Here is a 13,021-nt window from a genome sequence, read left to right on the forward strand (position 1 = left end):
AAGGAAAACAGCAATGAGTACAAATGTAATTTATTTTGATTTGACTATTAATAGTAATGCTAATTTGGCTTACTTGTTAATTCAGAAAAATACATTTTATTTCCATACAATTACTGATTTTTTTTTTTCCCCCTTCTTTTGTGTTATTAGTTAGTGTGCGACTTCCTTTAGCAAATTCCTCTGGGTGCTTGAAATTCTTATTTTATTACCTCTCAGACTCCTCATCTGATTGCACACTTTATGATTCATAAAAGCGTCTCCCTGAATGGTTAGCTCCTTGATAAAACTAAGTGGAGCAACACCAGCAGATGACATGGAACCCAAATCATCACTGTCAGTAGAAACTGCTCACCAAACCTCAGGAAAATTAGTTTTTATTCACTCTTTCTCTCACTTTGGCTCCCAGATACGTACCAAACAACAGTCTGTTCTTTTTTTTCTTAGGTAAGATCTTTTCTACTTGTAGCTTATGTCTTGAATACATGTGTTTGTGTTGGAATATGAAGTTAATAGGAGAAAGTTCATACCTTTTTATTCTCCTTAAATTGTTTTAATGGACTTTGCTTCACAATCCTGTCGTGCCTGTTGCTATCCTTCCACTCAATCTTTCCAATACAGCACTTTGTAAGCAGTGGGATTTTCAATAGCTATCATAATCATCACAATCATCAAAACTGACAAAAATAAACACTCATATATTTAAGTATGTGTGTGTCTCGGGTTAGTTTTTCAAAGTATTTAGTTAGTCATAATAATTATTAGAATGCACTTTATTTGCTAGTGTTAACTTTAACAGATGCATTTTGTAAAAAGTGAATCATTGTTATGGAAAGTTGGGAAGCCGAGTGACAAATTAGACACTCAATAGATTTTCTGGACTGAAACTCATCCTGAACCCTGTTGCTTCTCTCTTTGATACAGTAAGGGAGATAAATACTAATCTATCTGAAGCTTTGGAATTGTTGATCCTTTTGGATGGTCTTATTTATCTGCCATGCTTCAGCTTAGGCTCATGCTGACACATCCACTTCATTGGCCTGACTTGCTCTTGCAGTGAGCCTGGATCATTTCATCTTTTTCTCTGATTCCCTAAACTGGGACCATGCTAGCAGGAAAGACACAGACTACGTGGAAAACAATTAACCCTGGTTTCCAAATGATCCTCAGGTAATGAGTGTGAGCAACTGCACACCACTCTTTGTTGTTCGTCTTCATTTTCTTACATAAATTGGGCATCTGTCAATGTTATTATTACACTTAAAAAGATAGATAATTAAATGATGTATTTATTTTCACTGTTTTATTCAAATTAAATGCAAAAACTAAGTAATTCTGTAAAATAAATAAATAAAATAATGTGTAAAAGATTGGGACTCCGCATCGTTCACATGACGGTGAGCTGCTGAAGTCACGGCTCCCTCTACAGTTTGTACAGTGGAAAAATATTCCATCCAGTGCAGGGAAATAATCCAACTGGCTGTGTTGAACAGTCGGGAGGACACAACAGGAGATCACACACACTCACTTCTGGGATGTGTGTGTGCAGCAACAGCGGGATCATTCTCTCTCACTAGACGGACAATGAGAACTGATGGTTATTTTTTGGGGGGTCGAAGGGAGATGTTTTCCATTTTCTTGCAGACATTCGGGGGGGTGGGGGTGGGAAATGTTTCATTCTTGGAATACTTGAGGAGTGACGGCAACTTTCCCCCTACTCGGACTTCACACTAATCAGAGGGCAAGACGCTGAGAGAGAAAGAGAGAGAGGGGAAAAAAAGGAGACAGAGGGAGAGAGAGAGAGAGAGAGAGAACAGAACTGGGCTTAACGATGCAAAGGGAGCAACATTCAGCTCAGTGTTTACGCACAGAACCACCTCGGAGCGTGGCGGCTGTGTAACCGAGAAGCAATGCTGTCTGCGGGGATGCGGTGCCCGCCGCGGTCCCTGCCCGCTGATGTTGCGGCTCGGTCGGGCTGCGCACGGAGCCTGTGGGCGGCTGTGATTGGACCGGACACGGACTGGGGCTGACTGATGTTTGTCCGTGCGAGCAATATGTTAAAAGGAGGAGATCAATGGGAGTTACCGGCGAGCTTGGAGATGGCAGTGTCTCCGTATTGACGGGAGGAAGGAGGACAACAAGCACGAGGAATATGTTTTGGATATAAACAGACTGCCCCCCTCCGAAAATGTCTTTTTTCTCTGTCATTGCCTGTTGAGACAGACTGCTACAGATGGACATATTTTTTTGCTGCCATTCCACTGAAGTTTTTGTTCCCTTATAAAGACTATCATGTACCTCCTAATATATTTTCATATAAAGTTGAAGGACTTTTATTGTGGCATTTTCTGTTAACTTATTGAACATTGCAGGAACATTTTAAAAGAGGGGGAAGAAAACTTTTATTCCGTAGGCTATCTGCAATTCCCAAGAATTTCCAAGAATTTCCGAAATGCATTCAGTGATGCCATGAAACATGGCTTATATGTGGGTTGCACATCTGCTTTTTTTACTCCCACTCCTCAGAGTGGGGACGGCTTTCTCTGGAGTTTTTAACACCACAGACAGAGACGTTTTCACCGATGACTTGCCACGGGTCAAGCTCGAGCGGTGGAAGCTCCACTCCGCCGACTCGCACCCCAGCCTATATTTTAACCAGGCGGACGTGTTGCACTTGAGGCAAAGGTCCTCCACCACCCACAGCTACATCTTTAAAGTCATCCGGGCAGCTGTGCTCACCATGCTTTCCAACGCTCCCTCTTACATCCCCCCTGCAAAGCATGAGGAGTTTACAAGCAAGTGGAATGAGATCTATGGGAACAACTTGCCCCCTCTGGCTCTTTACTGCCTGCTGTGCCCCGAGGACTCAGCCGCCCTGCAGTTTCTTTTAAAGTTTATGGATAGGATGGCCAACTACCCAGACTGGAAAGTGACCAGTGCACCGAATGATGAGGTCCCCACAGCCCACTCTCTGACGGGGTTTGCAACTGCTTATGACTTTATTTACTCCTTCTTGGATGAAAGTAGGAGGGACGCATACCTCAAGAAAATTCGCTCAGAGACAGAAGCACTGTATGAGCTCTCCAAATACAGAGCATGGGGGAAACAGTACCTCCAAAACCATCAAACCACTAATATCTTAGCCATCCTAACTGGTGCAATAGTGGTGGGCTCACATAACGACCCAGAGTCGATGATCTGGAAACAGGTGTCGGTGAACTACATGGAGAAAACCATGTTTCTCCTTAATCACATTGTGGATGGTTCTTTGGACGAGGGAGTCGCTTATGGAAGCTACACAGCCAAGTCCATAACGCAGTACGTCTTTTTAGCCCAGCGCCATTTTAACATCGACAACATGCAGAACAACTGGCTGCGGGGTCACTTCTGGTTTTACTATGCCACTCTCCTGCCAGGCTTCCAGAGGACAGTCGGCATAGCAGACTCCAACTACAACTGGTTTTACGGACCGGAGAGTCAGCTGGCTTTCCTCGACACGTTCGTCTTGAAGAATGGAACAGGAAACTGGCTGACTCAGCAGATTCGGAAGCACAGACCGAAGGATGGACCCATGGGGCAGTCGTCGGCCCAGCGCTGGGCTACGCTCCACACAGAGTACATCTGGTACAACTCGCATCTCACACCTCAACCTCCCCATGACTTTGGCAAAGCGAGGATGCATATTTTCTCTAACTGGGGGGTTGTTACCTATGGAGCTGGACTTCCTGCTGGCCAGAGTAATACTTTTGTTTCCTTTAAGTCTGGACGTCTGGGCGGCCGTGCAGTCTACGACATCGTTCATGACAAACCTTACTCATGGGTAGAAGGTTGGAACAGCTTTAACCCTGGCCATGAACACCCAGACCAGAACTCCTTCACATTTGCTCCCAATGGGCAGGTGTTTGTATCTGAAGCACTTTACGGTCCCAAATATAGCTATCTTAACAATGTGTTGGTGTTCAGTCCATCTCCTACCAGCCAATGTAACAGTCCATGGGAGGGGCAGTTAGGGGAGTGTGCCAAGTGGCTGCGCTGGACTGATGAGGGGGTGGGTGACGCCAGAGGAGAGGTGATTGTTGCCTCTGAGCACAGGGACACTATGTTTGTGAGCGGGGAGGCTGTGTCAGCATACTCCCCAGCCATGAGATTAAAAAGTGTTTTCAGAGCCTTGGTTCTGCTAAATTCCCAAACGTTGCTGGTGCTCGACCACGTTGAGAAGTGGGCTGACTCCCCTGTGAAGTCTCTCAGTGCGTTTTTCCACAACCTAGACATTGATTTCAAATATGTTCCCTTTAGATTTATGGATAAATACAACGGTGCCATGATGGATGTGTGGGATGCTCATTATAAAATGTTCTGGTTTGACAGCCAGGGTCACAGCCCTGAGACCAGAATACAGGAGGCAGAGCAGGCTGCGGAGTTTAAAAAGAGGTGGACACAGTATGTCAATGTCACTTTTCCAATGACAGGCGCAGTCAGCAGAGTAGCTTATGTGTTACATGGCCCATATGTTAAAGTGTCCAGTTGTAGATTTATAGATAACAGCAAAAATGGTGTGAGGCTTTCTTTAACCATAAATAACACGGAGAAGATTGTTTCTATAGTTACTAACTATAAAGATATTGGAGCAAGATTGACTTATATAGGATTTGGCGGTCACTGCAAAGTTGAAGATAGATATCAAATCACTAGATATGGCCTTGGGACGCAGCACATCCCTAAACAAATTAGCAACGATAATCAGCTCTTTGACATTGGATTCACTCTCAATGTGGTCGCGGGCGTTGTTCTCTGTGTGGCCATAGGATTTTTGACCATGCAGAGAAAGTTTTATGTTTGCTTCAGCAGACTGATGCGGTATGCCTTGCTCTCTGTGCTTGTCCTCTGGATAGTCGAGTTGCTGTTTGTTTCCAACAGCTGCGATCAGCTACTCTGCGGAGTAAAGTGGAAAGGTGCAGACACCAAAAGTGAAGCAAGCAAACAAATCAGGTTGTACGAGCAGCACCGGCTCCCCCTTCCCACCGTGGTCATAACAGCTCTTCCTGGGTCGGGGTCAGAAATACTCAAGCACCTTTTCTATAATAACTCAGACTTTGTTTACATAAGGGTTCCTACTGAACATGTGGATATTCCTGAGACTGAGTTTGAGTTTGACTCACTGGTTGACACCTGTGAGTGGTCAAGGACAGATGCTGTGCATGGACGGTTTAAGATCATTCAGAGCTGGCTACATTCACTTGTGCACAATACCAAGCTACACTTGCAAAATATCCAGCTTGCAGAGGGCAGCAGGGTCAAACAGCCCCAGAGAGCAAGCCCCTCTAGGGACAGAAAGAAAAGATCCAGGCGGAGGGAGCCTGCGTCCGAGCTGAAGGGCAGGCTGAGGGCCAGCCTGGACAGAGACGCAGAGTACGTTAGGGAGATGAGACGGCATGTCGCGGAGTACCCCAACGCCCAAGTGGTCCTCAACATGCGGAGCGGCAGCTGGACGCTTAAACTGCCCTTCATTCAAGAAGTGGTTGGCATCTCCCTGAGGGCAGTCTATTTGGTCAGAGACCCTCGGGCATGGATTTATCTCATGGTTTATAACAGCAAACCTAGTCTTTACTCACTGAAAAACATCCCACAGCACCTTTCCTTGATATTCAAGGAGGATTCTGTAAGGGGAGGGTGCCCAGCAATTGCCCCAGAGTTTAAAACAATCCAGTGGCTGCTGTCCCGGTCAGAGACGAACCCTATCCTGATCCTTGCTCATCTGTGGCTGGCTCACACGGCGGCATCACTTCGAGTTGCTGAGAGCCTCCCCGAGGACTCCTACCTTCGAGTGAGGTTTGAGGACGTGGTCAGCTTCCCCCAGGAGACAGCGGAGACAATACACACATTCCTGGGAGTTCCTATGTCGCCAGCAGCCCTCAATCAGCTGACATTTACCACCTCCACAAACCTGTACAACCTTATGTACGAAGGGGACATCTCACCAGCAAACATCAACATATGGAGGCAGAAAATGCCTCGAAAGGATGTCAGACTTATAGAGGATATATGCGGAGGTGTAATGAAAAGGTTGGGCTATGCCAGGTCTGCCAGTTAACTGCTGCTGATCAGCTTGTCTTGAGCTGTCATGTTTACTGTAGCTGCCACTCAAATATATTTTCTCTTTTTATTTTGCACTGAAATTTAAGAAAGTTAGTTGCCTGTCTCTCTGTGTCCAAATGTTTTGCGCTAAGTGGGGGTGTATTTAGGGATTTGTGCAGAATATGCCAACAATGTCTTAGACGGAAGAATATTTATATATATACAATAGGTGGAAGGGATAGTGTGTTTTCCTCCAGCAGCTGCTCATGTTTACCTTTAGCACTTCTTCTCTAAGGGAGATTTTTAAACATTTACTGTCTTACAACAGGAAGAGCATTTACTTTCAGTACAGCACCTCATTTCATAAACGACTGCTTACTGTTTTGTTTAAAAATGTAAAATCATTGTTTTTTTTTTGTTTTCTGCATAATTAATCTTTTTCATTTGATTTGTTTTGGAGGAGATTATTAACTGGTTTGGTGGAAATATTTTGGGGCTGTGGGAAACAAGTTTGGCACAGTACTGTAAATGAATATATTTTCCTGGTTATTCATGAAAAAGTTGACTGTCAAAGAAAACAGGAGAGAAAGAAAGAAAGTAAGAAAGAAAGAAAGTGTATTTGCTGCTATGTATCTCTAAATGTTGTTTTTAATTCATTTCTTGTTACAATTAGATTTAAACAGGAGAAGAACACCCATTTTTATTCTTAATGTTCAAAAAATCAAAAAAATTTTATTTGGAATTTTAAAGAAATATCACTAAAGAGAAAGTAAAAAGACAATTTGAATATCTATGATTAAGAAAATTAGAGAAATTAAAAGATCTCAAATTGATTTCTAGAGGTAAACAAATAGATGTTTAGCAGAGAAAAAGTTCACTTGCTTTATATTGTCTAGTGAAAGGTACATTTTGAAAACATCTGTGGATATGACAATGATTATGTGAGTTCCACAAAACACTTTTTTGACACTAACAATGTCAAAAAAAAATCCATCAGTCAAGTCTTACAGATAAATTTTAAAAATTATAATAATGGCATATTCTATTGAATTTCATTTTTCATTCTGTATCATTACCAGTAAGCTGTTACATGTTTCATGTAGCAGATGACATGTAACTTTCTCTTCACAGTTATGAAAACCACCGACTGGCTCTGGAAACTACATATAAACAATGAAATTAAACAACTGCACTTCAGTTGTGAATAATTCACAGTTCAGTTCAGTGCAGTTTCAGACATGAATTGTTCTCTCACTTTCAGGTAAACAAATATCTGAAGGTTTTGATGTGGAAATGGAGGCTGAGTCCACTAGTTTATAGCCAAAGTTTTGGAATCAGGGAACATTTCTCCAACTGAAATTATCAGAATTCGCCAAGACTTTCTGAAGGAGGGGTTTCCTGATCACACAAGCACATGGTACAGCGGGAGGAAATCCTGCAGCATGTGTGCTCTTTCCATCAAAGATGGAAAATATTTAGTTAACATGGAGCCTGATAAATATGGATTATTTAATTATTTCATGCTAAATATCAAAGACGGGAGACAAAAAGATTTTTATTTTGTTGGTCATTGATGTTCTTGCTGTCACCCACAGATACTTAATAAATGATCTTTTAAAAGGCAACATTATAATCTATATAATCAATGCTGTTTAATGTATATTATTAATAATATGTTCCATTAATAATAACAGTATTAATCATTATTGAGTATCAATGATTATGATGATCATTACCAATCATTTTTATTATTATTATTTGATATATATTTTCTTACGTACCGGCCCTAAAATGAGCTTAAAAAGAGTAGAGAGTGAAGGATTAAGAAAGATGTAAGAAATGGGATTTATCGCAAATAAGAACTTTTGATTATTTTTGTCTTTAAAAAGTGTAAAACCGAATGCTGCATGAGAGGCAGAACATCAGCGGCTTACACACATAAATGCTTTGATTGCATTTTAATTGAATCAGCTGACAGATTTCATTTTAAAGCTCAAAGATGTCATGGCAGTTGTGTGGCCTGGCACTATTACAGGGACTCTTTTGATTGAAAATGAGGGAGTATGAGTTTTTCTTTTAAAAATTAGTCTCAATGTTTGAAAAAAAACCAGCCTCTAAAGATGTAACGTGTAGCAGAATGTGAGTCGAGAGTATTTATGGCTTCCAAAGACATACATCCCAAAGGATCGAGAATGAATATGATTATTATAATGACTCCCTTTTAGCAGTTACTGAATCAGAGAGAAGAGCTTAATGGAGATCAAACTGAAAAAAAAGAAAACCTGAACTGTCAGCCCTGATGCATTTCTCATCGATGCCGTTTTTAAAGCATTCCCCTCAGCAACCCCCATTAATCTGGAGAATGCATAACTGAGGCGGTGTTTTACCCTTTTCAAAATCTTCACTGCAAAGAAACTGAGGAACATGCAAACGGCACAGGTTTCCATCTCCTGAAACGTTCACTCTGTTATGATCTCTGGCTTTTTTTATTTTATTTTTCATCTACAGAGGACAGTGAGATCTTCACTAAACGGGGGGTGAATAATAAATTTAGAGGAAAAACAAAGAGACCTTCTCATCTCTGTGATGTTAAGCTGTTGCTTGGGCAAAAACGTATGCTACTCAGTAACCTTTGAAGCCGTCTCTCTTTAAACCTTTTTGCACTGCAACTGGATCACATGTATCATGCACATGGTGCGCTCATTTATACCCACAAAAACAACATAATTGGGTAATCATTTCTCCACTACAATCAGCTGTGTTTGTTTTCTTCCATGGTCTTCACTGGCTGGACACCCCCCACGGCCCCGCCTCCACCCGTTTGATGTTTGTGGTCTTTGAATGTGTAGATTTTGGCAGACATGCTTTCACTTTTGGTGTTGCAATCCTGTTAGCGACTCAGTGTTTTGTATTTGCTTGTGGGGATACAGTTCCTTGCTTCTGTGGCCTTGAATTACAATCATTTCCATGTTGACGGGGGTTTCTGTTGGCTCTGGAGCAGGAGGTGGCCACGATGTTCAGAAAATAATAAATACATGAATATATTCGCAAACCAGTCTTTGTTTTGATGCTGTCAACTGCTTTTCACTGTGATAATGTTATGTTTTCTCTGATTATATAGACACCGGTCCTCATTTAGCCCAGCTTTCCAACATTTCCAGTTGTAGGTTTTCACACACTTACGTAACTATGGGCAAGGATTTCATATTAATTAGGGACTTTTAATTATGCATTTGAATTGTTTTTGTTTCTTTTTTAGTGTGGAATGTGTACACAATATACAACCTAAGTGTCTTTTGAGAACATAAAATGGTCTGAATTTTATTTTTTATTATTATTTTTTTAAGCACACAGAGTTGTAAATACAGATAGAAGGTATCAGGAACACAGTGTTGTGCAGTTTGTTACACACAGAGCTGCATATTCACAGAGCAGTAAGGGGTGTCCATTCTTGTCATACTGTTATTTGTTGTATATTGCTAACATATTGCATAAAAGAGTATGAAAAACCGGTTCCAGGAAACTAACCATTGTACCTGAAATCTGCTAAAACTACCTAGAATATTGTTATTTTAGTAGTTCCTCTGCATCAAAAAATGGACAAAAAGCATCTAAAACCTAACCCCCACGACATAAAAAAAGTCCAACAGTCAATTCAGAATGTTTGTGCAGAATAATTTATGTGCAAAGTAAACAAATTAACAAGTAAACAAATTTAGCAGCAACGGCGTGCGACTTGAGGTAGGATGTGTGAAAAAGTGCAAGATACCGTTTTTATGTTATCATCCTCTAACTCATGAATGTCTTCGAGGAAGTTGTGTGAGTGTGTGGGGCAAATTTCACAGCTCTGGGGAAAAAGCTGTCTTTCGGTCTGGTGGAATGTGCTTTTATGTTCCTGTACCGTTTTCCAGAAGGGAGCTGTGTAAAAAGTCCATTGCCACGGTGGGTGGCATCTGCAGCGATACATCTGGCCTTCTTCTGCATCCATCTACCGTGTACTGTTTCCAGACGTGGGAGAGGACTCCCCCCCCCAATTCCCTGTGCTGTTTTTACAACCCGGGCCAATTTCCTTCTGTCTTCTGCTGCGCAGCTGCCAGACTCCACTGTCTTACTAAGAGAAGATGCTTTTTTATGGTAGCTCTACAGAAGTTCACAAGCAGCTGAAAAGAGAGACCAGTCTGTCATAGCTTTTTGGGGAAGAAGAGTCTTTGTTGGACCGTCACCAGGTACGATGTGTTTAGTGACCAAGTTAGGTTGTATGATGTTGCGTGGCTAGCCAGGAACTTGATATTATCCACATGCTCTACTCCCTCCCCATGATTGAGCAGATTATGGTGTTCTGTGCTCCATGACCTCCCGTAATACACAATGACCTCCTTGGTCTTGCTGAACACATACATGGATGGCACTGTTGGATCTATGGATGGAGTCTGCTGAGGGCCAAAAAAGGTAGTTGCTATTTTGAAACATGGTAAGGAACATTTACCAAATACCATTAAGGTTCTATATTTATTCATCCATCAATCTATTGTTTATACCTTCTTAGCTATTAATGCAAAGACAAACAACCACACATGCACTCAAACCTAAGGACAGTTTAGAGCAGGGGTCACCAACTCCAGTCCTCGAGGGCTACCGTCCTGCAACTTTTAGATGTGTCTCTGCTCAAACACACCTGGATCAAATAAACTGCTCATTTCCAGCCTATTGCAGAGAGGAATGAATGCTGGTGAGGAAATTCAGACATTTTGGAGCAGAGGTGAATCTAAAAGTTGCAGGATGGTAGCCCTTGAGGACTGGAGTTGGTGACCCCTGATAGAGAGACCAATTAACCTGACAGTTATGTTTTAGATTGTTGGAGCAAACAGATCAGTTTCTTTGATTTAACTCTTTATAGATATAAGTTTGAGTAAAATGAACTCTTATTCTATGAGCTACTGACAACATGTCTCCAAAAGTCCAAGCAAAGATTTTGTATTTATTCACAGAAAATGAGAAATGGTCAAAAAAACTAAAGAGATGTAGAGCTTTCAGACCTCAAATAATGCAAAAAAAAAAAAAAAAAGTTTATATTTAGAAACAACTCAGGAAGAGTTCAGAAATCACAATATATTTAAACTTGAAGCTAAATCATTATTTTCATAAATCTCTAAAGAGTTATGGTCTATAATTATTCCACCATCAAATAGAATAGTTTCAATGCTTCCTCAAAAGTCTATAATTAAAATAACATTTATGTTCATGATGAGTGTATACCGACCTTTGCAGAACAGTGAGATCGTGCTGTAAATTTTAATTTGCATGTCTCTTATTTTTGCTGTAAATTCTTCCAACCAGCAAGGCCTGTGTCTACTCATGCACATGTCTTTATGCGGCAACCAGAAAACCTCCAGATTATTAGACATGGATGACAGGAGCCTGACTGTTTCTGCGGCTGATGTGCATGATGGGAAAGAGGCAACAATTAGAAACATGTCAGGAAGTTGTTCTGCCATGTTCTGACTGGTGAAAGCTGCAGAAGAAAGTGCACACACACTGCATCTCATGTCTCGGAGTGGTGAGTTAGTCATTTCGTTACTCATTTGTTCCTTATCCTTCCTGTAACACCCGAATGCTTTGGCGGAGCCCTCTGTACCTAATCCTTCCATGAACAGGAACATTATTCATAGAAAAACCTCAGGCTGATTCTCTGGGAGGGAGGGTTTTCCACGGGAATGGACTTACTAAGTAGCCTCCTTTGATTAACCCTGATTCACAGATGACAGGTAAAGAAAAAACTAATAACGAAATTGAATTTATTCTTGCATCAGTGTTTAGCTTTTATTTATTCAGCTTTTGCAATGATATGCATTAATGAAAATCATATTGCACAAGAAAGGCTCAGTTCCAGCTTCCTCCTGTCACGTCTTGATGTTCTTCTGGGCAAGTCACTTAACCCCAAATCGCTTCACAATCTGCTCATTGTTGTGTAAAGTGTGGGCGTGTGGGCGTGTGTGTGTGTGTGTGTGTGTGCGTGTCTGTGTGTGTGTGTGTGTGTGTGTGTGTGTGTGTGTGTGTGTGTGTGTGTGTGTGTGTGTGCGTGTGTGTGTGTGTGAGTGAGTGCGAATCTGTGAACGTACCTGGAGTGTAAAGTGCTTTGAGTGGTCAATATAACTAGAAAAGAGGCATATAAATTCAGTCCATTTACCATTTAATAACGTTGGGTTCATAAAATCATGCAACCACCGACAGGGTTTTCAGAAAAGACAGTTATTCACCACCTCTCACAAGACTTTTGTCATGGTTCCTGTCCTCTAAAATTCATCTTTTTGTGACCGCTTTAAATTTATTATGACTCCAGACTCCTGATGAGACTAAGAATTTTATAATTGTTTTTTTGTCATTATTCACAAAAGTTTTTTTTTTTTTCTCCTGCATTACATTAAAGTAGTTGAAAGTCTCTCTCTTCTGCTCTGCAGGGCATAAGCTCCATTATCCATAAATTAACTCTGTATTAAGATTCACAACTGCAAACCTCCAGAGACTACTGGAGCAATAACAATCACCTTTTGCCATAAATATTTGAAAAATACTAATTCTAATTAGGCATAACTCAATTTGCACATACATTAAGAAACAGGAAAAATTGCATTGCACTTTTTTTGTTTTTATTTAAAAGGCTACTAAAGGGTGCATTATGTAGAACTGATTTTTGGGGCTTTATATCATGTTATAATGTTATTTGCTCATCAAAACCACATATGGAGTGTTGCTTTGATTCTTTCATTAGTTTGAGAAATTCTTGAACCCTCCATGGCAACCATTAAGGGTTGCCTAAACGCTTGTTCATACAAAGTGCCTCCTCATTACACAACACCTCTCCCATGTGCTTTCCCACCAGACTAGCGGCAGCGGCAATTAGCAAACACCTGGTGGAACTGTGCGTCTGCTGAGCTTATGATACAAACCA

General features: G+C 41.2%; 1 protein-coding gene across 1 annotated transcript; it reads left to right on the top strand.

Annotated features, from left to right (window-relative positions):
• The first annotated feature begins 1,431 nt into the window (after positions 1–1,431).
• Positions 1,432–9,124, top strand: dselb (dermatan sulfate epimerase like b). The gene has a single exon (XM_008396568.3). It carries the CDS (start codon positions 2,474–2,476, stop codon positions 6,086–6,088), a length of 3,615 nt encoding a protein of 1,204 aa, XP_008394790.1. The 5' UTR covers positions 1,432–2,473; the 3' UTR covers positions 6,089–9,124.
• Positions 9,125–13,021: the final 3,897 nt, after the last annotated feature.

This window comes from Poecilia reticulata, chromosome 20 (assembly GCF_904066995.2).
Source record: "Poecilia reticulata chromosome 20, P_reticulata-male-v2, whole genome shotgun sequence".
Lineage (NCBI taxonomy): Eukaryota > Metazoa > Chordata > Actinopteri > Cyprinodontiformes > Poeciliidae > Poecilia > Poecilia reticulata.